Below are 26,549 nucleotides of genomic sequence, written 5' to 3'. Positions count from 1 at the left end.
AGGTGCACTGCTGCTCCTGTATGGGTTACTGCCAAATACAGGATTTGTATCTTATTAACAAACGATGAACTTTGAAAAAATATGGTTTATCTACTTATATGTTTCTAAAGAGAGTTAAGTGAGATTAACATCAAAGTGCTGCTGGATTCAATCACATCTGTGCTGAACTTGACTGATTTTGCCTGAAGACTTCTAGGTCCACAACGCCTAAAAAAAATCTGAAAGAAGTTATCTGTATGCAAAAGAGATCAACTGAAGAGCTGGAACAGATATTTTATTTATTAGTATACCTGAAAAAACCCAAGCCAACCCACCTACTAAATTCCCTTCATTCCCTGGAGTCACAGTTCTAGAGATAAAATTTTCTTGTGGGTGCATATATAAATAATCCTCAAATAGAACAAGCAGAGAATTTACAACTTTCTTAGAAAGCACAAAACACCAGGCCACAGGGCAGTGGAACCAAAGGTGTGTGGCTGGCCATCCCTTGCTGATGATTACATTCTGTAAGTGATTAGTATAAGGCTGGTTGCGTTGTGTGACACTTCCGCGTTACATCGATTGCTGCCTCTTCTCCAGGCACCTCTCAATATCATCCAACACTTGGACAGCTGCTTTTGGAATACGAGTCCCTGGACCAAAGACATTGGTAACGCCGGCTTCATACAGGAAGTCGTAATCCTGGTCAAAAAGAAATTTATAGTTAATAGTGCAACAGAAAATTGATAATTGATTTATAACTGGTGTGTGCTCTATCCTGTATGCTGGGCCTGAGAAAGCACATACGGCAAGTCTGAGAGAGAGGCAGCACAGCACCAAGGGAAATGGGAAATACACAGTAGTTTGGAGGCAAAAAATATTTAAAAATATCCATGGAAAGTTTTATTTGTTTAGAATCAGACTAATGTCAGATCCTTGGAAAATATTCAAAAGTCAACTGGATGTGACCCTGAATAACCCAATCTAAATTTGATCTAATTTCTGATTTTCAAAAATACTGCTTTAAACAAGGGCTTGGACCAGATAACTGCCAGTGGGCTCTTGCAATCTAAGTCACTCTAATTTTATGATTGTCCAGAAGTTTCAAAAAGACCTGGGAAGCAGTTACGTAGTCTCTCTTACTTCTATATAGGATATATTATACCTTTTCCAACCACAGGCTAGTACCATCCCATTGAGAGATACTGGACAGAACACAATTTGTCTTAGAAAAATACTATGAGTTTTGTTTGCTCAATTTAAAAGTCTGCCATTCCTGTACAATTACCTAATTGGCTATAATAGGAAGGAGTCTGAAAAACCAGAGTAACAGGAGATTTATATATAAAAAATCAGTTTGAATTTCTATAGACAGAAGATGATACAGCCTAGATACAGATGATACAGAAAGTGATACAGCCAGGCACACTGTGGATGAACTAAGGAAAACTCAAAGACAAAAGCACAGATCTGACTGCAAGGGAATTCAACAAACTGTTCAGCAGTTTAGGAGAAATAGTCAAGCAGAGGGAATGAGAAGCAACACTGAGGCCTGATGATGGGGAACATGAGGGGAGGCTAAACAGCAAGTGAGATGTGTAGCCTATAGGTGCTGGGACCTGCCACATGTCTTAGGCACTAGCTGTGCCTCTTCTGAACTATCGCATGAAGTCCCTTAAGACAGGAGCTGGCCTTTATTAGTAATATGCAAGGTACTGGTCATTGGAAACAACGGAGCATAAAGAACATCTCCCTGAGGCTAGTCTTTTCACAACACAACTTAATATTCCCTTCAGGAAACACTGTAAATTAAACCAGGACATGGTCTACAGAAAACAGATCAATGAGACCTGACAGCACTCTGTGACCACCCTGTAGATCTGTGCTGACCCTGGTGATCGTACACAGTAGCCTTCAGCACTGCAAATCACCTCTGACATTAACAGAACACATGAAATAGCTAAATCCAGTACAGACAGAAATAAAGCAGTCTTCTAGTCTTGATGGAAATGATGTTGACCCGTACCTGAGGTGGGATGACACCTCCACATATGACAAGAATATCTGGCCGGCCAAGGGCGTTCAGTTCTTTCAGGAGTTCAGGCACAAGTGTCTTATGACCTGCTGCAAGTGTGCTCACACCAACACAGTGCACATCTGCATCAACCGCCTGCTGGGCCACTTCTCGAGGTGTCTGCATGGAAAGAGGATTACGTGACAAGTAGTAGCCCCAGCCTGGTGACTGAACAGGCATTAGAGGGAAAATCACTGCATTTGAAACACACTGGACACCGCTCCATCAGCCATACCTGGAAGAGGGGACCTATGTCCACATCAAAGCCAATGTCTGCAAATCCTGTGGCAATTACTTTAGCTCCTCTGTCATGGCCATCTTGACCCATCTTTGCAACAAGTATACGAGGTCTGCGACCCTCACGATCGGTGAACTTGTTAACTCTGATTGAAAACACATATTGTATCATTGTAAGTCACTGAGACCCGTTACAAGTATTTCCACAAATAAAAAAAAAAGCACTGGCTGCAACTGTAGCATAACTTCTGTACATCATATAATAAAAAGACCTTCTAAGTCATGGTTTGTCTATGTAGTTTGCCTACTATGTTAATATTTGTGTTATATGAGTACTAACTGATTTCTTGTATTTACTAGCCTCAACAATAAAACATTCTTTTTTAAAGAAAAACACTCCACTGCTTTTCTGCTTTCTAACAGACAAAATACTGAATTCTCTAAGGGTTTAATGAGCTGAATTACAACTAACTAAAACCTAATTTTTAGATTTTAAGAATAATTATGACTAACTATTTCAAAAGCACTTGCATGGCACACAGGCTACAGAGATGGGTCCTAGACATCACGCTGTGCACCATCATCCAACTGGCATAAGTCTGTGCAGGAAAGGATTACCACCGGATCCCCCATTCTGTGCACTCATTCCAGTGCCTCCCTTTTTCTGGCCAGTGGCAGTTCAGATTTCTGTTGTATTAAAGTGACCATGTAACCACAGTCTCAAGAGATTAATCTTTCATCTTACGTCTCATCCATTGAGGTGCTAAGGTTTGGGGACAACAGGCTCAAGCCAGAGTTGACCTATAGATGAATCCTGTATAATTTATGACTGCTAACCATTGTGCTAGTAGGTTTTGTACCACCTATGCTGATGTAAAAAGTGCTAAAGTGTTGAAGTATTGAAGCCTGAACAACGGGCCCTGAGCCGAAGCTGCTGACTTAGTATGTAGTCATTAGTGAAATATGTACGCTCATTAATGAAAGATGCAGCTTAGGTATCATAAAACATGTCTACCCTCAATATAACTCTATCCTTCTTTGTGTGGGGGCAAGTTAACAAGGCTATGGAGCCAGCTGTCTGGCCCTGTGACCAGATTTGTGACCTTGCTCATAAATAAATTAGATAAGCAGGGAAGCTCCCTTAGCTTCCTCCTTGAGCCCTGGCCAGGCTCTGGGGGAATCTAATGTGAGAGTGAAACCAGACGTTTCCACTCAAAACAAAGGTGCCAACTATTCTGGCTTACTCATTTTTGGTATATAAGGCTGGACCTGCTCACAGCGACTTTGGATGCCTCAGCTATGGGTGGATGCATCGTGTAGGATTTCCCACTTGCTGGGACAGGCTCTCCAAATCCTCGCTGTAACCGGGGCTGCCCAGCGACTGCGGGTCTGGATGATGGAAACGTATGCAAGTGGGGATGTATCTTTCTTAATCACTATTCTCTCTCTCATAATCCCATAATGATTTGATGCATTACCCTGTATTTTCCTATTTGTTTGCTCCAAGTCCTATTTGTTTACTTTAAGTGCACTATTCTGTCTTTTCTTACTGCCTGTTTTCTGTATTACTCTGTTACATTATTTAGTTATCCCCAGTAAAACAGACCTACTCTTTTCACTCTTGTGTCTGAGTTTAACTGGCATCCTTAATCAGCAAAACATCCATGTACTGCCAGTATTTTTCTTTGAGTGGGACTACCACTTCTCAGGAATATTACTAAAAGGATTTTTTTTACATTGTACTGTTCTGAGCATTCTATTAATGATGGAGTTGTATGGATTTGGTGCACTTTGAAACCGTATGCTGACCTGGCTGGAATGATCATTGTATGAATCCAGTGGCTTAGTCTGGGGAAAAGACTGACTCTTATCTTAATGATAAGCACAGATTTGAACAGCCTCAGGAGATGATGCCAGGACAGGAATATGCATCATCTAAGAGGGGAAAAAAAAGAACTCAGCTTAAAAAGGAATTATGTCAAGAGTGCCTGAAGAAGCAGACTGACAAAGCTTTTGCTTGAGAATCTATGAGTTGGGCCTGCCTTCTCTATTCCTAAGGACTGCTGAGAATATCAATGAAGTAGGTATCTGAATTGATTTGTGATATCTTGAAATCCTTTTCTCTGTGTTGTTTTCTGTTTCCATATTCTCGATTTCCTATTTCTCCACCCACAGGCTCCCTCCCAACAAGAACAGTTCTAGGTACTCCAGCCTCAGACCACCTGAGTCACAGCAGCCCAGGGCTTGGTTTAAGAGGAAAAGTGAGATCACGCTTTTGAAGGCCTGTGCAAAGGTGACAGGTAGTTAATCCAGTTTCATTACCATGTTTATTAACTGGACGTAAAGGCAGGCATGTAAAAAAGGGAGTGTCATCTTGATTCTCAAGGAATCGGCTGTTTTCTGTAATTGCATAATTATAGATATTTAAACTTAAAATAAATATTTGAAATAAAAAACAACAGTGACAGACCTCAGTGCAACTACTTCCAAGTCAGGCTAAACATGACCATTGTGAACCCATCAAGTAATTCCCTTTTAAGAGATCCTGTAACTCTATTTAATGTGTAAGCCCCAACACAGCAGGGAATTATGAACATCAATTCATATTACATCACCACCCACTAGAGCAATTCAGTGGCTTTACCCAAGAGGACAGCAGCAAAGCAGAAGCTGACAAAAGGCACAAATGGGCACTGTTTTCACACATAATACCATCTTCTGATGTTTTCTCCCTCGTGATATGAGTAACACCGATAGACTGGAAGTGGTATGTCGAAATCCAGAGAGATTTTAAGCTTGCAATTTTAGGAACAGTAAGAGTGAAGTTGCAGCGTTACCTTATGGGCAGACAAAACCCAGGTTTTGCAAATATGAATTGCTGGAAATATCTGTAGAGATCACTATTAGAGAGTCTTCAAAAGAAGCAATCCCATGTATGGGGACTTCAGGCAATGTTTCTCAGCTTCTTAATCTTACGGCTGCCTACTCTGTTTGAACAAAATCCTCAAATCGTAACATCACCTCAGTGGATTTTGTTTGCAAGTAAATACAAATTCAATTAAGTTTTGACTATTCTTGCACTTATTTCTTCTCATTCTGCTTAGTTGCTGACAGGCATGAGAATGACTCTACAGGTCTTTGTTTTATTCTGGGGATGTCACTCAGATTTGGGGAATGCTTTTTTAGGGCACAGTGAGTAACACGTGTATCTAATAGATTAAATATGAGACTGTGTTCGGCTTCCTGGGAAGCTGTTCTCACCTGTTGATGGCATGAAGAATTTCATCACTCTCTCCAAACTCCTGGCGATAAGCTCCGCTCACCATTCGGTCACTGGCTTTATGTTCCCCAAACACCTTCTTCATAGCATCTGTTATTTCTCCAACGGTGCACCTAAGATAGATACAGAAACAAAGTATTAATGCTATCAGAAGGCTTATTCGAAAACAGAATACAGAAATCACCGCCAGTGGCCCAACTATTTGCCTTGCTGCAGGACACAGCCATTTACACTCATGCTACAACTGAACATCTGACTCACCTCAGTGTCATCCGCTAATAGAACATGCAAGAGTATCTTTAAGAAAATACTGTTTAGCTTTTGTGAGACGTGATTTTACAAGTGACAAGGCAACAGGGACCACAGCATGGCATAATATTTCAGGAAATTAAATCAAATTTTCTCAACTAGGAATTTTTTTAGCATTCAGACTGGAAGATCATGCATTTGGATTCATACTAAAAATCAAAAGGAAAAAAAAAGGAAGACCATATAGAAAAGACTGAAATCTAACTTAACTGGAATTTGTTTGCCTTTCCCTTGATGTTTGTATTTTAGTATTTCTTCTTCTTCTCTACTCCTGACATAGGTCCTTCATCCACTGAAATGCAGAATAATCTGGGAAATCCAGCTACATGAAAGTTATAAGCTTTGTTTGCTACTGGAGACACTGTGCATGTTCAAAATAATAGACATGTTGCTGCTGCAGCACAAGTGCTAGAAGCCAAGCAGGCTGTGCTGTTTTCTTGTACAAACATCAGAAATAACAGCCTCTGTCCCAAAGCATTTAAAAATCTCATGCTTGATGGATTCCACCTTTCTGCGTAAAATCTACAATGCAGACTGGACCAAAAAAGACAAGAGCAGTTGAGCTGGTAGCTCCATCACTGCAAACTTCTTACTTTTGGTATGAAATTAACTGGGAGTCAGTATGCACAATGATTTTGAAGGCATGCTACTGAGGTCTTGATGAAATCTTTCATCAAAGGTATTTTAATGAAGATATTTTAGCTTATACTTGAATAGGAAAAGACTAGAGAATTTGTGTATACTTAGAAACGAATGCGACTTGCTGCAAACTTTGTCAAAGGAAAGAAAGAAAAATACTCCTCTTATAAAATACTTTAAAAGCATGGTTACAAATACGGAGACCAAACCCCATCCACTCAGCTACATGTGATAGACAGAAATGTCCTACGACTGTCTCAAAGCTTGCCTGTGTCTGTGCAAACCTCCAAGAGAAGCTGCTGCGGCCTGTGAGCTGCTCTGGGGGATGCTGCCCAGAGAAGCAGGAGTGTATTGAAGGATGTACAACCCCCAATTCCTTGAGGTTGCATTGTCTGGACTCTACATAAGTCTCAAAGCCTCAAAGGGGCAGACATGGACTGAGCTGGCCCCATCCGTTTGTGGCTCTATTGTGTAGGCCAGACCCCATGCATGCATTGCTAATGAAATTGTAAGAGGCAAATGTTCCTGTCCTTGACAGATGGATGCAACAAAACCTGCTGGGCCAGAGAAAAAAAAACCTAAGGTGAGCAGATAACGCTGACCAGCAGGTATGATGAACTTAAAAAGACAATAGAAAATCTTGCTCTTTGTGCATCTACCATCGAAGTCAGACCCGTGTGCATCTACTATCGAAGCCAGATCTGGTGCATCCTCCATCAAAGCCAGATCCGTGTGTACCCACCACCGAAGAACTGAAGACTGAGGACCAACGGGACGCCGCTGGATCCATGGTGGTGACTATTCTTGCAGTCCTATCCCGCATCCTTGCTTTATTTCTTCCTTTTCCTTCCATTCTATCCTATTGCTACCCCTCTTCACTTTTTTAATAATAAAAACCTGATTTGGGTACACGGCATTTGACCTCGTTTGTGTCTTAATCTCGCTCTTGGGATCGTATCGAAACCTCCTCCAACACTGGATCAGGACACTACTACTAAGCACATTTTAAACCCCTGGAATTCCCATTTTCTCCAGTCACACTACATTTAACTTTAAGCTACTCTGAGGCAAAATTAGGTTAAGCATCCTTAGAACTTTTATATAAAATGCTCAAAGGATGTCTGGACAAGATGTAACTTCTTGTCTGTGTGCTTTTAGAAGGGGATGGACAAATGACTGCACTCAGTTTTCCTTCTGCTGTTTGCAGTTTCAGTAGCTGTTATCTGATTCCTACCATATGCAATCTGCCACGCATCCAACGTAACAGAAGATGGATTTCTTCTGCATTAACAGAATTCTGCAGTAATTTCAGAAAGGTATTTTACTTCCTGTGACCCCCCCAGTTATTTTTCCATCTTATGTTTTTTATACTCAGCAAACTTAATCATAGTTATGAACTGTAACTACGTTAATGTAAAATGGGAGAAATCCCATCCTGAACACACAGCCGAGATCTGTATAATGTATATGCCTGAAGCTGGTCTCTTTATCTCTAGGTATCACTCTTCACGGTTGACCTGCTTTGTCTAGAAGGCAGTATCATGCTGGAACACACATTTTTAGCTCATGTTATTGACACAGTCTTGGCTGCTTTTTGTCATGTCCCCTCTGCCTGGCTTTCTGGGATTACGTATTTAAAGTTCTCTGCTATTATCCACTTTTCTACTCAGCGCACTAAGGACTCATAAGCTAGAATCATGAGGATCATAGTCTAGAAAAGCAGGTAATGCAAAGTAATATCAAATTTATAGTATCTGTATGGCTATATGTGAATGTGACAATCTAATATTCTCTTTGAATTTATTAATAATGATTTAAAAAGCATTAGTTACAGACCAATCTTTCCATGATTGCATCAGCACCCACTGACATAACTATGCCAGTCAGAGAGGGACCTGGGGGGGTGATTGACAGCCGGCTGAACAGGAGCCAGCAGTGTGCCCAGGGGGCCAAGAAGGCCAATGGCATCCTGGCTTGTGTCAGCACTGGCGTGGCCAGCAGGGACAGGGAAGGGATCTGACCCCTGTACTCAGCACTGGGGAGGCCGCCCCTCGATTCCTGTGTTCAGTTTTGGGCCCCTCACCCCAAAAAGGCCATTGAATGACTCGAGCGTGTCCAGAGAAGGGCAACGGAGCTGGGGCAGGGTCTGGAGCACAGGTCTGCTGGGGAGCGGCTGAGGGAACTGGGGGGGTTTAGTCTGGAGAAGAGGAGGCTGAGGGGAGACCTCATGGCCCTCTACAGCTCCCTGACAGGAGAGTGCAGAGAGCTGGGGATGAGTCTCTTGAACCAAGGAACACGTGATAGGACAAGAGGGAATGGCCTCAAGTTGCGCCAGGGCAGGGTTAGACTGGATGTCAGGAAGCATTTCTTTCCAGAAGGGGTTGTTGGGCGTTGGAATGGGCTGCCCAGGGCAGGGGTGGAGTCCCCATCCCTGGAGGGGTTGAAGAGTCGGGCTGACCCAGTGCTGAGGGATCTGGTGGAGTTGGGAACGGTCAGTGTGAGGTTAAGGGTTGGACTGGATCATCTTCAAGGTCCTTTCCAACCTAGGTGATTCTGCAATACGCTTAATTTTTACAGTACCTGTAGGATCTCGGAAAGCTTAGCAAGCACTCACCTGAGTTACAAGAGTTTTCAGATCTTACTCACTGATATCATCAGGTTTTGTTTTTCAGGACATGTAAATAATCTTATTAATATTACTGCTCTTTGATATTACTAACAAAAAATTGTACTAACAAAACTGTGTAAGTGCTAGATTAAGTGAATTCCCCAAGGTTAAAAAGCAAGGTTTCAGCAGACTTAAAAATAGTATCTGTAAACACTAACTCCCTCTCAGAGTGCTAGACATCACAGATTGCAGCCTGATATAGATACATGCCATGCATAAACACTGACAAGTTACTCCTGTGTAAACACTGGCAGTTTGGTGAAGGCTTACAGGGGCATAACACGTGTCCTTTCTTCTAGAGAAAACTCTAAGCTTAGATAAATCTTTCTCTTCTGCAGAAGCAGCATCTGAGTCTAACTTCTTTATTAAAGCACATCACGTGTAGATAGAGTTGTGGTGTGTTTTTCTGTCCTTACTATGCAGAAGTGTGAATGAAAGTTTCAGGTAACAAGTGACAAATAAATGGTCTGGACTATCAATTTTACTGAAGTATAATCTCGTGGCTGGGACAAAGTTTTTTTGTGGACTGCATAAAAAATGAAATACATTTCTTTCTTCTGTAAATACTGCTTCTGAAATTCCTGTATTTTGAAAATTCTGCCCCAATTCTCTGCAACCCTTTAAATCTAAAATTCCCAAGTAATAAGAAGAATTTTGATTTTAAACTATTCATGAATGCTTTCCTACTATTTACCACTAAATATATTTTTTTAAAATCTCTGACATATATGTATCAACAGTGGAATAACTCTGTCTGGAGCCAGGAATACAGCTTCTTTCTTAACAGGGAAGGAAAAGCATACTTTTAATGACCCTTGTATTTTTCTCTAATCAGCTAGCCACAACATTGGACAAGTTCTTTACAATTTGGATGCATAAAACCCCTTCCATTTCTGTTTATTGTTACAGCAAGATTTTGTTCTGGAGACAACTGTCTTCATCTCACTACTATAAAACTTAAGTAGCGTAAGTAACAATTCCTATAATTCATTTACAGTTTTTTCAATGCATGCTGATAAAAATCTACTAGACAATTATGCAAAATTGACAGAAGTCATTTTGCCTTTATTGTATAAATTTGTGTTTCCTTCATATGACTGTTGTGGGAATACAACAGAAGATTGGCAAGGAGGATTGTAAACTCATTCCAGTGACTTGAAGCTGGGGTGCCAAAACCCACATATATCACACTAATTGTTTAGCTTTGTGTGCTTGACAGGTAGAAAATCTGCACTTAGGTAACACAGGCCTGTGAGAGTCTCAGACCTTATCAAACATCCTTGAGATTCCTGCCCTGCTGTGGGAAAGATCAAAGCACAGTAGAAAAATATGCCTGCAAAAATCCCAAATATATACAGGCAAGAGCAGCAGGCCCAAGATACTTTCTTTCTTCTTTTCCTGACTAGCAAGGGCCAAGCTCTGCGGTGCCTGTGTCCCCACTTGTGTGCCTCTGCCTGGGTGTTGCTGCAGAAATCCCACGGGTTGCGAGGTAATGAGAATAAATTTACTCTTTGCATTTCATCTGTGGTTTTGTGGTTGCTCCTGCATCCTGCCTATGTCGGCTCATACAACTGTCATGAACATCTGCTTTGTGCAGAACTGCATTTTTTTAGAACAGAATATTTTCAGTTGGAAGGGTCATACAACAATCACCTAGTCCAACTGCCTGACCACTTCAGGGCCAACCAAAAGTTGAAGCATGTTGTTAAGGGCATTGTCCAAATGCCTCTTAAGCACTGACAGGCTTGGGGCATCGACCACCTCTCTAGGAAGCCTGTTGCAGTGTTTGAGCACCCTCTTGGTAAAGAAACGCTTCCTCATGTCTAGTCTGAACCTCCCCTGGTACAACTCTAAACCATTCCCACACATCCCATCACTGGATCCCAGGTAGCATTGCTCAGCACCCTCAAGAAGCTGCAGAGAGCAATGAGGTTGTCCCTCAGCCTCCTTTTGTTCAAGCTAGACAAACCCAAAGTCCTCAGCCGCTCCTCACAGGACATTCCTTCCAGCCCTTTCACCAGCTTTGTTGCTCTCCTCTGGGTGCATTCAAGGACCTCTGCATCCCTCTTAAATTGTGGGGCCCAGGACTGCACACAGTACTCGAGGTGAGGCGGCACCAAGGCTGTGTACAGGAAGATAATCACCTCTTGTGCCCGGCTGGTTATGCCGCGTTGGATGCGCCCCAGGATGCAGTTTGTCCTCTTGGCTGCTGGGGCACACTGCTGGCTCCTATTGACCCTGCTGTGACCAGCACTCCCAGATCCCTTTCTGGGGAGGGCTGGTCTCCAGCTATGTTTGCATAGCACCCTTTGTTTACCTATTAACAGGTAATTTACAACCTAATCTGTAGTTTTAAGTAAATTTAAAATTATGAAGTGCAGACCAAAAGATAGCTATCCTGTTTTATTAAGATAGTTTCCTGTTTTATCAGTCTACAGCCCTTACAAAATGCCTGGTGGCAAAGGTTTGTATGTAAACTGTAGTCTGCAACTTATGAATTTCTGTGCTGCCAGAACTACTGCTGACCAACTGTGCTACATCAGAGCGTTCACTGATCAGATTCCCTGTGGTCCTCCAAAGCAGATGATTTCCAGACAAGACGAGCTTGGCTCTTGGCTAAGCTTTTGGGCAGTTCAGCAAGGTCAGTGGGATGACAGACAACCACAACTGTGATGGCCAGAGAGGATATTGTTCAATTCAGTGTCCTACCAGGCACAGAATCCACCTCCTTCAGCAATTTGTGCTGTGACTCTCTCCCAGTGGTTTCACAACCAGCTGTTGAGCCTATGCAGCACAAATATGAGGCTGAAGAAAGTCAATGACCATAATGTGCCTGTTAGGAATCACAGGATCATCTAGGTTGGAAAAGATCTTGAAGATTATCCAGTCCAACCATTTACCTAACACTGACAGTTCCTAAATACAACAGATCCCTCAGCACTATGTCGACTCTACTCTTAAACCCCTCCAGGGATGGGGACTCCACCCCTGCCCTGGGCAGCCCATTCCAACGCCCAACAACCCCTTCTGGAAAGAAATGCTTCCTAATAGCCAGTCTAAACCTTCCCTGGCACAAATTGAAGCCATTAACTCTTGTCCTATTGCTTGTTGCTTGGTTCAAGAGACTCATCCCCAGATCTCTGCACCCTCCTGGCAGGGAGTTGCAGAGGGCCAGGAGGTCTCCCCTCAGCCTCCTCTTCTCCAGACTGAACCCCCCCAGTTCCCCCAGCCGCTCCCCAGCAGACCTGTGCTCCAGACCCTGCCCCAGCTCCGTTGCCCTTCTCTGGACACGCTCGAGTCATTCAATGGCCTTTTTGGGGTGAGGGGCCCAAAACTGAACACAGGAATCGAGGGGCGGCCTCACCAGTGCTGAGTACAGGGGTCAGATCCCTTCCCTGTTCCTGCTGGCCACGCCAGTGCTGACACAAGCCAGGATGCCATTGGTCACCTTGGCCTCCTGGGCACACTGTTGGCTCATGTTCAGCTGGCTGTCAATCAACACCCCTAGATGTAGTCCGTTAGTGCTTTTACAAGTATCAAAACCAAGGTCACCAAGGAGAGAAACTAGCAGTTGTCTGGTCAGCTTTGATACAGAAGAGATGAATCCCTGGTAAATCTACCACCACCCTCCTGTGACCTTTGCAGTTCAAAGACAGGTGTAGACATGCTGCTGGCAGTACTGTGACAAGCTTTCTGTGGAGAAATTATATTCAAAATATGTCTGTTCAGTGTTCAAGGAAAGGGAATGAAGGAATTTGAGACATCATAGTAAAAACAGAACCGTGCTCCTCCAGTAAGGAGTGAATTTGGTTTGCTCATTTCTGGGGCATTCAGCTAATTAAGTAACAGACAGGTCTGATCTATTCTAGAGACCGATGCTTACTTTGAAGCAGGAATTAAAACAGTCTTAAAAGCACCTTAGGTGAAAAAAGTAAATGTTCCACTGGATTCTAAAGGATGCCTCATTGCTCCACTCAAGAGAATCTTTTACATCTTTGCCTGGCTAAGTAAACTGACTTATCTTTCAGTCAAAAAATGTTTTCACACCAATGTGTGGTGCAAGGAAGGATGAAGCAACAGACCATGATAAGACTGTGAATATCCATTTTCACATCTCAGCCACTTCTTAAGCTCCCTGACCTATGAAATAGCACAGTGACAGAGAAACTAGTTACGGTCTGAAACTGGTAAGAGTCTGAGTTGTAAACAACACAGTGTGTATGAACAACATCGTTTCATATGAGATTTTTTGCATCCATATTCTCTGTGAGAAATTAAAGTGTAGACTTTACAACATAATAGTCTATCTTACAATGACAAACTGCAGCCATCTTTTACTTCCACCTTGGAAAAAAACCCCCAAAACACCTCAAGACACCAACCTCACTGACACCATACCCAATAACAGTGAAAAGATGAACATGAACCACTGATTTTCAGAGAGCAGTTGGATATTCACTCCCACACCCATACCTTGAACGTGCTGCTTCCACTGCAAGCGCAAGTAAGTTGCCTTCCCCAGTAGCAGCACACTGTGTTAGAGCAGTGAGACATTGCTGGGCTGCTGCTTCATCTCTACTAGCCTTCACCTAACATGGACGAGAAAAATACTAAGTTAAAATAAACTACAAGGTGAACTGGGAAGTCGAGTGTGTAAGACATTCTGATTTCAAATATTAATTCTGGAGGCGTGGAATTGTCAACTGTCAATATATGCTATATATTTCAAAAGGAGTAGAAGTAAAAAGCTGTTTCAGACCTTAAAACAAGTGTACAGGTCCATTAAAGAACTCTAAAATCATTTTATCTACAATTCTAATTACAAAAGTGGATGTCAGTTGCTGGTTCCATAACCCTGGCCCTTAACAGGGGACAAGCTCCACCAAATAGTCTGAGTGATTAAGTAATGTTACATACTTCTAGAGCAAAACATTGCATAACTGTTTTCTATCTCATTTTCAGAAAATGTAAAGTTCTCAGTTTTGAAGGATTAGACATATTCATGAGACTTTCTGACATACAAGGATTAAAACCAAATGAATGTGACAAAAACACTTTTGGATTCTAATACTGTGTTTCTTGGGGTTTTTCACCACCCTCCACTGAGGTTGAACAGAAATCCAACTTCTCTGCTAAAAATTACAACAGATTCTCAGAAATTGGAGGGTCAAGTTTCTGGAAGGTCACCTTTCCTTAGCATTACAGTCCTTATCTGCAATTACAAGAACTTTCATTTTTAAGAAGGTAGTTCCCACCTTATTGATCTTCTCGATCTGCTTGCTACGGACTGAAGTATTATCAATAGCCAGAACTTCAACTGTCTCCTCTTTTTCTAGCTGATGCTTGTTTACTCCAACAATTACTTCAGACCCTATTTCCAGTGGAAACACCAGAAACTCAGAATACATTTGCAACTACTGTGAAAAGACACAATATTACCAGGACAAGAAAACGTTGAGCAATATAATGCAGCACTTTCTTTGTAACTATATACATTTCAAATATTTAAAATTTATTCTTATAGGAAGGACTTAAGCCTGTATTTTCCATATTTTATGATGGGAGATGATTACATGCATGAACATTCAACTCAGTGAATAGTGGGACATAAAAAAGATTTGAAATAGAACAATATCTATCTTACAAACTGATTTAGTAATGATTCCCTAATATACATTAGCTATTTTTCTAAGTTTACATAACTGAATCTTACAGAATTAAGCAGAAGTGCTGGTCTCCTGCATTGCTCTACATTTACTTTTCTGATTTGCCAGATAAATAAGAAAGTGAAGTTCCTACCAAAAACTACTCCATGTGAATAAAAATTAATTTACATGTTGAAAAACTGTACTTTAGCTTTCTGTGAGTATGGACTTTTAAGACCATTCTTATTTGTAGTGCCTGTTAACACTACTACACTCTTCATAGCAACATGAAGTAATTTTCCTTGACAGAGAAAACACTGAACTTTATTGATTATTCTTTACTGGTCTCAGTTAAAGACTTGCTTCAAATTTATCCTCCAAACAAAAAAGTTCAGAACATTTCTTTTATGTTTGAGTTATCCCAAGTTTCTGTTACTGGACTGCTACTAGAATGCAGACTACAAAATGCAGAATAGAGCTATAAGCACACATATATACACATCTCCACATATACTTACTTTATGCGTACATATGCATATATATATATCTCACAAAGAGCTGTATCATTCTCTAATGTGCATTTTTTCTGGTCTTCAGTAAAAATGGGCAGCTCTCAAGCAAAACCGGGAATTTGGCCAGATCATTCAATGTTGCCATCTGCTGGCAGTCATGCTTTTAAATTCAGGAGTCACAGTTTTAAAGACACTATCAGAAATCGAGCGATCAACTGTTGAAGACTCAAAATACTCCTTTAAAATAAGTCTTTCTAGTGTTTTGTCTAATCTAGTCTTAAATATATCAAGCAAGACTGTTTTCATACTGGTATTGTGTTTCATATATCCTGCTATCTCTTTCCAGGCGCTTTCACTGACATAAAACTAAAATATTACCATTTTATCATTCACAATCTGCTACTCCTAAATGAAGAAGAAAACACGCAATGAAAATGTGTGTAAAAAACCTTTATAAAAAGGTATTCTATTGGCAATTTTCCCTTTTTCATCTCCCTGCTCCCTACCAGAGTCAATCCTGGCTTGTCTTCGGGCTGCACACTCTTCAATACGAAGTTTGGGAATCCCCTCAGCAACAGCTTTGGCCATTCCACCCATTTCTTCTATCTCCTCAACAAGCTGAGAAATGAAAAGGATTAAAAAAAAATTAGTAAAGTTCAGAAAATGAGCTTTGCACTTGTACTGCCATCCAAATTTCTATTGTATCTATATATACAGTCCTGTGCTCTTAAAAGTGTGTTTCCTATCTCCATGTCTCCGACTACAGGTTTTGGTATAAATTAAGAGACATCTCAAACAAAAGAGCATTTTTATTACCAAAATTCCATGAATTCAGTAACAGTGCACAGCATATTGTTCAACCAGTAATGCCCACGGATGAAAAGGCTTAAAATTTGAGCCCTTGACTCTGCACTGGCTTCTGCCTGCCAACCAGCTCTTATGGTTCTATGTATACAAAGACAAATAAATTGATAAAAGCTGGGGTCAGTTCTCTGATCCTGAAGACAAGTGGCATGGCATGGTTCAGCTCTCGCACAGCAGAAGCCTGTTCAGCTCCCAAACAGGGTGACTGCACTCAAACTGCCTAGTGAAAATGGCCATCAGACCATGCCTGGCACTGTCTAGAAGGGTCCTAGTTGTCAAGGACGTAAAAAAAATGTTAGACACTGTTTAAGCCTGTATTAGCTTATTTATTTGGGACTTTGCATAAGAGCAACAATTTGCTCAAAAGAGAATCACTGGGTGTAGCTGTAGGCCTAGACATGTAGGCATGTATCTTTATGCAGGATTGTCACCATTCAGACTACGGCTGCACAGTATTTTTCACGTGCAAGTAATGACTGACAGCTAAAAACATTATTTTAAAAAGTATTTTGATCCAACAGAAAAATTTCTCCTAAATTCTGCATAATACTCATGGGCAGACATCTTGGCTATAAAACTTTGCTGTCAATAACCCCCTAGTTTTAAAGTCTCAGGAGATCACCATAGGCATGACTAATCATGTAATTAAGTAGGTTGGTTTGACTCTTTCTTCTGCTGAACTCTTTTTTTTTTTTTTTTTCTTACACGTAAACCAGAGATCCCAGCAAACTGAGAGCCTTCAGCATGCAGGGGACTTTGCAGTGCTTCATTATTTGTTCCACACAGGGATATTTCCCTTTTGAACGTAGTCTACTAGAAGGCCGAAGCCTCTCTTTCTCTAAATATACACTGTATTTTTGTAAAGTTCATTTACAAAGAAATCACTGAAGCATAAGTGTAAAATATTTCCTTCTTTAGAAGTTACCAACTTATCACGTAGTGCCTTAAAGGACACTTCTCATACCTAAAATTCTCCCACAAAACATAAAAGGCTACATAAACTGACCTTTAAAGCAGCTTCATAGACATCGTTGGTGAGGCACTCCATGAGGTAAGATCCTCCCCAGGGGTCTGCCACTTTGGGAATACCTGACTCCTCTTGAATGATGATCTGTGTGTTCCGAGCAATGCGAGCACTCTTCACTGTAGGCAAACCCAAGGCTTCATCAAATGAATTTGTATGCAGAGACTGTGTACCTCCAAACACTGCAGCCATTGCTTCGATTGTGGTACGGATAACATTGTTAAAGGGATCCTGGATGAAAAAGAAAAGCTCTGAAGCTCAATGATCCTACCGTGGGCTGAAATAGATTAGTCACACATATACTACTGCAATGAAATGAATTCAAGACTCCCCACTGAAACACTGTGATCATAACTAAAGCTGAAAAAACCTCCCAGTCAATAACAAGCATCTAATCAAACTGATGTAACACCTACCAGTATCTCAGACAAAGAGATTAATCCATAAAGCAAGCCAAAATTATCAGTGTATGAGTAAACTAGTCAAGACAACAAAGCAAAGCCTAATTTATAAGTAGTGGTGTGTCAAAGAACTTAACAAATCCAAGTTGGAAAGGATGGAACAGGCAGTCCTGATGTCCCCAATCCTCAGATTGCAGAATTCTCAGAGCTGTCAATAGCAAATCTGTCAGACAGGTTACTAACCAAGATCTGTTCTGGAACTAAATGTGCTTAATATTTTCATTAATGACAGCATTACATAAAGGTAAGAATTACAGTTGAAATTAGCTGGTGCTATAAAATTGAAAGATATCTATGGGAGAACTGGGATATTAACCAAAACAAAGGGATAATCTGGAATACAAGGTATACTCAGTACTAGAGAATATAATCTCAGCCTTTAGGTCAGAATTTTTTATCTGCTCTTTTCAGACATCTAGCAGTTGAGTTGTATATACGTGTCTTTACAGTCAAAGAGGAGTTATTGTGATCTCCAGGGGGTGACTTACGTTCTGAGACTAAGTGATGAACCACACACTACAGCTGCCTGTCTTATTTCATGTGATTACTGAGGGAATTTAACAGTAGCTCAGATTGCATACCTAATTCTTGACATGCTTAGTTGACATGAAATTTATCCAAAATAATTAAGAACTACCAATGTAACAGGACCTTGAAGAAGGCAAAAAGGAATCATGAGATTTGTGAATTATATTATTTTCCATAAAGAAACTGAATTAATATGATTATTTTACAAGCACATGGTAATTCTACCTACACTGGAGACTATTTCTGGTTCTGGTATTCCTTTAAATTCCTTTAAACAATTACAGAAAAATGTGATTTGGATGAGCAAGAATGTTAAACCTAATTTATGAGTGGATACCTATCTAAAGGCAGGCCAAAGGAAAATATACTTGCCCTTTGAAACGTATAAGGAGTAAACACTGGGCACCGAGGAGCTGTGTTAAGATAACAATGTTTTGAAAAAACGATTACGATCCGGACAGAAATATATTTACAGTGGACACTGGAACATAGTTGAATGTATTTTTGGTAGTATTAATCTTTTTGCAGTCACACAATACTTCTAATTAGAGGACTTGCAAAGGCCACTGTTCAGAAGATTCCCTTGTTTTAGTTTTACTGTGTTCCTGTAATGTAAGTAAATATTACATTTGCTTGGAAGAAAAGAACAAAACCAAGGCACAAAAGTCAAATACCAATGGTTGCAATCACAACCTAAAAATAACTCATCTTGCATGACTCTGATTGAGAAGGGCCTTGGAGTAAGAGCTGGAAATCTGCTCTGACCTCACTTGGGAAAGTATATACAGTCCAATGATTTATTTTCTTATTGTGATGTAACTCAGCAGGAAGAGCAGATAGTGCACCCTGTTTTAAAAGAGCAGACGAGCTGTAACCATTACTTCACTCTTCAGCAGGGAGAGTCAGGTGCATGAATTAATTCCTTGGCTTCTTAAATGAATTTTCAAGCCAGCGATCCTGAGAAAAAGGTGCCTCTACTTCCTCATTCAGCTGCATTTTTAAAGGATAACTTACAGGACAAATCCAAGAGTGAGCTTCATCCTCTGAGTCTTGAATTAATATAAGCACCTCTCTGCAATTCTCTCTCTACTTAGCAGGTTTGGATCCTACTCTCAATTCAGTATTCATAAGACTGGGAACACACATGCCTAAGACAATGACTCCAGAATGAAAATGAAGGCAGACAATGAAGAGTTAGGCACTGAGACTCAGCCTATCACCATACTGGAATCCTTTTGTTAATACACTCTTAAGTCTTTTAGCTTCTGTCCTTTTACCTGAGTGCTACGGGGCAGTCCAGAATACTGAGGTATTTCATAAACCAGCATTTGGGGAAGCAATGCTGCTGGCACTCAACAAGACTTTTTGTGTTACGTAAGCAAAAAGATGTTCCCAATGCTAGAGTGTGCATCTGTCAGACTGAGAGTAAGACAGGTTGTCTCCTTCAGAAAGCTTCATCTTTATGAGTAAAACCAGCAGCCCCCTTTAAGATGTACACCATGAGAACATAATTAAATGAGGAAGTTGCTGAGAGTCCAATTTCTAACCTGCTCAGTGAGTGACCAGCCCGAAGTCTGACAATGAGCTCTCAGCAGAAGAGATTTGGGATCCTTGGGCTTAAACATTTTCTCTATCAGGTGAGCCCACAGCCGCCTCCCAGCTCTCAGCTTTGCTATTTCCATATAGAAGTTCATCCCAATTCCCCAGAAGAAGGAGAGCCTGTAATAAGAGCACATGAGCAGGATAAAACATTAGATCACTCTAACATCTGTTTCAGTAAAGGAGACGTCCTACAGCAAGGTCTCTGATTAATTTACTATTACAGATGTAACCCAGACATAAAATGATGGGAACGTTCCTGGACACTGATGTCAGTTGCTACAGGATGATACACATTTATGCCAATAAACTGACTTAGCCTCCAAACAAGGTGACTGCAGGCAAACTGTCAATGACAGTGGTCCCTGGAACTGCTACACTGTCCCCAGGGACTGTTTTAGGGGAGCCCCAGGTCAAGCAGTGTCACAGAGAGTGACACACTAGTGCCAGGGAATGCTCCTGGACACAATCTACTAGTGTAGTTATGCTCACGAACTACTTACAATGAGAAGACGTTACATATTATGAGCATGTTTTCTTCCTTTTCCTGATGATTTTAATCAAAATTCCAAAACACACATCAGTTCAATATTGAATAGCATTAACAGAGAACACACCGATTGATTTACTTTTTTCCTACTTACAGCTTCTATGATTTATAAACATAATCATGATAGTTAAAGCCAGTAAAACTCATATACTAAAGATGCACTTTTTAAACAGTGAATTAGCTACTGAAACAATTTGCCAAAGGCTTGTACAGATTCTCCATCACCAGAAAGTCTGAAAATAAGGCCATAACTTTTTCTACATGATCCACATTGATTTTGTCACAGATCTTGAAACAGGTTAATTCACCTGACACCTACAGTTTGAATGTGCAACAGGCTACGTGAACCACACCTTTTGTTTTTCAGACTCAACATACAGTTAGGGAATCTGTAAATCAGCTAGACTACTGAAACTGTGATCCTGCTTAGTTTGGCAGTAACTATACAAAAATACACTGTTCGGCTTAAAACTGAATTTTATTTTTAGGAAATCTGCAACTGTAAATTGAACGACCTCAACTTCCCCTTGTTAAGCATTTTTCCCAAATATTTTGAAATAATAATAATGAAAAAAATTCAGTAACACTACAGCATAAAAGAACTGCAAGAGCTCTTGATGCATTGTGCAGTCCTAATGCTACAACTGCATTAGATGTAAGAGCTTTAGAGATCATCTTTCTGAGACCAACTGTCACAACAGACCTTAACAAAGCTTGGGCTTGTGAATGAACTTTATTCAGTTTATTAGTGTAGATCTAGTCCAAGTGTCTGTTGGACCAGATATATTTTCCTACTGCTGAAAATGTGTAAAAAAAACCCCAAACAAAACCTATGTGCAATGTGAGCATTGCCACTATTGCTTATATCTGTAAAAATACTGAATTTGATATTAAAGTAGAGGTTTTAAGAAAAGTGAGTTTTATACTTGCAAATTTCTTTAGCTTACCTTGGTGCAAATTCATCGATAGTAAGGCCAGCTTTAAGTCCAGTTCTGCAGTACTCCAAGCCATCTGCTATAGTATAAGCTAATTCCAGAATGGTGTCAGCTCCTGCCTCTTGCATATGGTACCCGCTGATTGAAATGGAATTAAATTTTGGCATATACTACAAAAATAAAAGATAACAGGGTACAACAGCAGAAGGGGGGGTGTCAGATAATTGTTCTATCAACATTCGTAAATAACCAATTCTTTGTAGACTGTGAATACAACCCGCCTCTAATAAGTTGTTTTAGAAGATTTTTACTTCACATAATTTTACCTTTTTGCACTATTCATTGTTCTTAAACTATCACCCACCATGGTAAGTATCCTTCTCAATTACAGGCTGTGTACCAGGTATCTCTCTAATGAAAATGCAACTAAGAAAACAACTGGTAGTACTGAACTTCCAGTCATCAGTTCAGGACTTCGCTCCTTTCATTACCTCTTTCTCATGTTTAATTTTGCAGTAGAATTCCTTCAAGATTTCTTACCTCTTTGTTCATGCTTACAGCTGTATAATGCTTCTTAACCATAGGGCTTCTTACTTTCTACGCAAAGAACAGCCTATTTGTTCCTCGTCTCCAAGCCTCCTGCTATCCTTTCAGGTTTAGGCTCATCTTAATCTGATTTTGATTTGGACAGACTTAAAAATCTTAAAATATATACTGTAAGTGATTTGGGATCTTAACTTCTCCTCCCAGCTTTTTCCGCAACCACATCATTCTTCATTATGACAGGTCTTCCCGTCTTCTGCTTTGTTCTCCAAAGCGCCTCATCAATAATTAACTAGATGTGATAACAGAAGTAAATACACTCAAACAATGAATACCTTTGAGGTGTACTGGAAGATGTCAGCAATAATCCGCATCGATGGTTCGGGGGGGAAAATATATGTATTTCGGACCATGAACTCCTTCAAGATGTCATTTTGGATTGTCCCTGTCAGCTTCGCCTGAGGCACTCCCTGTTCTTCTCCAGTTACAATGAACGTAGCCAACACGGGAATGACTGCCCCGTTCATTGTCATAGAAACGGACATTTTCTCTAGAGGAATTCCATCAAAAAGGATTTTGGTGTCTTCCACTGTATCAATGGCAACTCCAGCCATCCCAACGTCTCCTCGAACTCGTGGATTGTCTGAATCGTAACCACGGTGGGTGGCTAAATCGAAAGCAACAGATAATCCCTGCTGGCCAGCTAAACAAAAAATAAAAAAAAACGAAAAAAAAACCAACAAAGAGAGAGATTCAGAGGTGCTGAACAGACTTGCATTAAAACTGGATCTAAATTTTTTAACGTTATTTCACATGATCCGGGCTTGGACAATACACTAATTTTTGATGTTAACACTGTCCCCTCCCTAAGCTTGTCCAAGGTCTTCCAGTCTTAAAATTTAAATGAAAAAGCTTTTAACTGAGAAGAAAAAATACTGTAGTTCTTTTAGCTCAGCCACACAATCAGCTTATTGTGCTTAACAAATTACTGAGTAACAGTTTAGCCTCAAGTTATAAATGTGCATAGACAGACAGTATCAGGGCTTGTATACAGAAATTCTACTTAGCTTAGATGGAAAGAAAACTGTGATAAACTATGTCACACTACCTTCTTATTGCAAAATAAACACACACACAGTTTGTTACCCTGGTTCTAGCGACATACCTTGTTTATTTGTAAAGGAAAGTGAGTCATTACTAAATCTGCAGTAGAAGAAAATTATTCACATGAAGCAAGGAATGGGACAGTTAGAGCTCTAGGCAGACTTGTTGCTGCAACCTGAAAGCAGTAGCTGAAACTCTGCTACCCCCAGGCATTCACTCCCTGACCAGCACTGCTGTTCTCCACTGCGTTTGCAAATCCACTTCCCAAAACCAGCAGAGAGCCCTTGTCAGATACCAGCTATTTATTGTCTCTGGCCTAAAAAGCTAGGTGTTTACTCTGAAGCACAATGACAAAAAATTAAATTTCTGTCTAGTTTCAAGCAACAAAGATTTCAGCAATTAAGACAACTGGCAATTTATTCTTTTTCAGCATTCCTCCAATTACAGAGATTTTAATTGAATTATTATAAATGCTTTACAAATTACTAGGTCAGATTCAGCATCTATGTTAAATAATTCAATACTAATACAACCATTAACAGAACAAGATAAAACTACAGTATCACAATGTCAAAATTCGATTAAAGATGAACAATCCCTGGCAGCAAACCTTCTTGAGTAACAGTTAACCCAACTGTTAGTACTTCTGCTTCAGCAGCAACATTCAGCAGTAAGAGTATTATACATTCAGAAAAATCTTTCTACTGAAATGTTTGTTTGCAAATCTCTAATACCCTGTCTTTGTAATTTTTTAATTTCCTGACAGTCTTATAAATGGAAAGAATCAAAAATACTTGTAAGGATACTGCAGCAGCTAATATTGCTTCGTATTAGCTAACCATAGTAACGCAAGAGGTAAAAATCTCCAAACCTCTCCCCCAACCCTAAACAGTTATGGTTTGAGTAGGAGGGAGTGTACAATGGGAAAGAAAAATGTCACAGATTTATTACTCAGAAGTCAACATTCAGTGGTCTGTTGTTTTGACTGGTAAGATTATAATTAACTTAAAACAATTGCTAAGATCTATGACTGGTGTAAAACTATTGCTTCGGTCTATCAAGAACAACTTTTTAGTCGTGGTTTTACAATGCCTAAACTCAAGAGTATATTATGATGAAGCTCTGTCTATTAATTAAATAAATTGCTGCAAAGCACAATACTCTGCAGAACTACTGGGAAAACTGCTCTCAAATAAGGAAAATACCAACACTTTCAGGAAGCTGGCTTTACTGATACACAGTGAATAACACTATTCATATGTACTTATGAGTTCATTTAAAATTTAAAATATGAGATGGAAGCCCAAAATGTCAGAATGCGCTAACATCAGACATTTAGTTAAGTGACAAAGTTCATAATTTTTTTCCACTAAAATCTTCTTTCACAGTCACAAAATGAGTGTAAAGTGCTCCGCGATCTCTGCTGGTTGGACCCTGGGATGCAGCCAAACAATGTCTAACTGTTAAGGCAGAATAATTAAAAATAACATTTCACACATAAATTTTTCCATCTCAACAGCAAAATAAAGCACAGGCAGTTTCAGAAATGATCCGGTTTCCCAGTAATAGACATACAGCGCCACTGGGAAGATCTTACCAGAAACCAAAACTCACAAGGTTGAATAGCTACATTTGCCATGTAATTCACTATATGAATGCTCCCCATTGCTTTACAAGGCAACGTTGTTTCCCAAACCAGCTGTCTCACCTTTAATGTTGTCCTTGTAGAACTTATTGCTCTCCTCCACTGTACTGAAGCCAGCATACTGGCGGATAGTCCATGGCCTGTATGTGTACATGGTTGGGTAGGGTCCTCGAGTGAAAGGTTTTACCCCTGGCAGCTCCTCAGGGAGATCTTTCGTGTCCCTTTTGGAGTATAAGGGCTTGATGTCGATCCCCTCTGGGGTGTGCCAAATTAAATCCTTTGGGTTCTTGCCTTTCAGCTGCTTTTCAGCAAGGGCAGCCCACTCGGGGTGCAGTGGCTGCCTGTGCAGTGAACGCCACGCGAGCTGGCAGGCTGGAAGTTGTGCCAGGCATGTGCAGCAGTGGGGCCGCAGGCGCAGGAGAGCATCTTTGGCTCTCAGCATGTCTGCCCCTCTGGTTGGCAAGTACAGGGTAAACTGCAGAAAAAAAAAAATAAAATGTATTTTGCATTATCATATAAATCTGACATGGGAGAGGTAAGCACGGTGAGGTCAAGCAGTTTCCTAAAGCAAAAACAATTACTCAGGAAAAAACTAAGTATATTTATTCACTTACTCATTTGACAGACATGCCCTCCCCTTGCCTTTCAACCAGACAATGCATAAAAAATTTCAGGAAAAATTCTACACTTTCCTCTAGCTGAGGAAAACTTTCCTACAATTCATCTACACCCACATATGAAATGTGTAACTTATTTCAGTCCCTAAGTAGCACCATTAATCACTCACTGAAAGTGTCAGGAATGGAGCTAGTAGCTACCTTCTCACCTTCCCACCTCTCTTTCTCATCTATGAATTCCTTAACATCAAAGAGGGACCCACAACACCAGAGAGGCACTCTGGAGAAAGAGGACTGTCAGAAAATTGCTGACATATCATACACTTTGGAAAAGGTGCCTTGGGCTGGATGAAAATCACAGAATCACCTAGGTTGGAAAAGACCTTGAAGATCACCTAGTCCAACCATTAAAGTGTTAAAATCAGAGCTATACTAAGAAAGAAAGGAATAAAAAAAAATGTGATATGCAGGAACACAGGGATAATAGAAGTTGCAGAACTCATCTCACCACGCATGAGATTGAGAGTGTGGATAAATTCAGTAACTCCTGAAAGCTGCAAGCTCCTCTGCTTCTGCTCTCTGTACCCTACCCCTGCACCTCCTCCCAAGCAAAAGTTTCACATCTTGGCTTCAAGAGCCAGTCACCTCCTCACTGCCTCATCTCCTTCACAACTCCCTGGAAACACACACTTCCCTGACACCTTTATGAGAAAGTCTGCATAAGACTGGAAAGCATCTCTATCACTGTTACGGTGCTGCAGCAAGACGCTCCACACAGGTGCTTTAATAATATATATGCTACATGTGGTATACATGTAATGTGATGAGCACGAATGAGCACCAGAGGGGCACCCAGTTCCCTGCAGAGCCGTGACCCCGCAGCCAGGATGGAGGGCAAGCTCGGCCTCCGCGCTGCGCGGGTCCCAATGCCACCCCTCCAGCCTCCTACCCCGAAGGAACCACACAGCTGCCCTGTCACCCTCCTCCTCGCCTCTCCCTCCACCCCTCACACCACAGCCGGAGAGGCGCAAGGACCAGAACACACCGTTCACCCTTCGCCCGTCCCGGCCTGGCAGCCCCCCACCGCCCTGACAGGCCCGGCTGTGCGCAGCGCCCCCCGCCGCCACCGCCCACCCCGACACGCCCCCTCGGTGGCCAATAGGGACGGGGGGGGGCTAGTGCGGGGGCTACCCCGGGAGTCGCGTCCCTCCCGCCCGCCCGAGGGACGGAGCGCTGGGCGGGCGGCGGGCTCAGCACAGGCCGCGGTACCTCCGGCCGCCCCGGCGCCGGTCGCACCCCCTGGCGCAGTGCGCATGCGCGCAAACCCTCCCCGCGC

General features: G+C 41.2%; 1 protein-coding gene across 3 annotated transcripts; it reads right to left on the bottom strand.

The window, feature by feature from the left end:
- Positions 1-261: 261 nt before the first annotated feature.
- Positions 262-26,527, bottom strand: MMUT (methylmalonyl-CoA mutase). Of its 3 annotated transcripts, none has more exons than XM_074895491.1 (13): positions 26,483-26,527; positions 24,660-25,071; positions 22,183-22,550; positions 21,317-21,474; positions 19,768-19,939; positions 17,214-17,462; positions 15,850-15,961; positions 14,442-14,557; positions 13,660-13,775; positions 5,552-5,683; positions 2,289-2,436; positions 2,006-2,173; positions 262-681 (listed from the first exon to the last, which is right to left on the bottom strand). In XM_074895491.1, exons 2-13 carry the CDS (start codon positions 25,036-25,038, stop codon positions 553-555), a joined length of 2,247 nt encoding a protein of 748 aa, XP_074751592.1. In that variant the 5' UTR covers positions 25,039-25,071; positions 26,483-26,527; the 3' UTR covers positions 262-552. The 3 variants fall into 3 exon arrangements, with proteins under 3 accessions (XP_074751592.1, XP_074751591.1, XP_074751594.1); XM_074895490.1 differs by having other exon boundaries at positions 26,405-26,510; XM_074895493.1 differs by lacking the exon at positions 26,483-26,527 and adding an exon at positions 26,259-26,279.
- Positions 26,528-26,549: the final 22 nt, after the last annotated feature.

The sequence above is a fragment of the Athene noctua genome, chromosome 1, assembly GCF_965140245.1.
Source record: "Athene noctua chromosome 1, bAthNoc1.hap1.1, whole genome shotgun sequence".
Lineage (NCBI taxonomy): Eukaryota > Metazoa > Chordata > Aves > Strigiformes > Strigidae > Athene > Athene noctua.
The sequence above is the reverse complement of the archived record's forward strand: the minus strand, read 5'-3'. Positions and strand labels throughout refer to the sequence as shown.

What these genes read in the sequence shown, in the direction of transcription:
- MMUT (XM_074895491.1), bottom strand. Translation starts at nt 25,038, where the DNA reads ATGCTGAGAGCCAAAGATGCTCTCCTGCGCCTGCGGCCCCACTGCTGC. An exon ending in TCTATGAAGCTGCTTTAAAG is followed by an intron (nt 15,962 to 17,213) that starts GTCAGTTTATGT and finishes TTCATTTCTCAG; the next exon opens with CTTGTTGAGGAGATAGAAGA. An exon ending in ACAAGCCAGGATTGACTCTG is followed by an intron (nt 14,558 to 15,849) that starts GTAGGGAGCAGG and finishes CACTGGAAATAG; the next exon opens with GGTCTGAAGTAATTGTTGGA.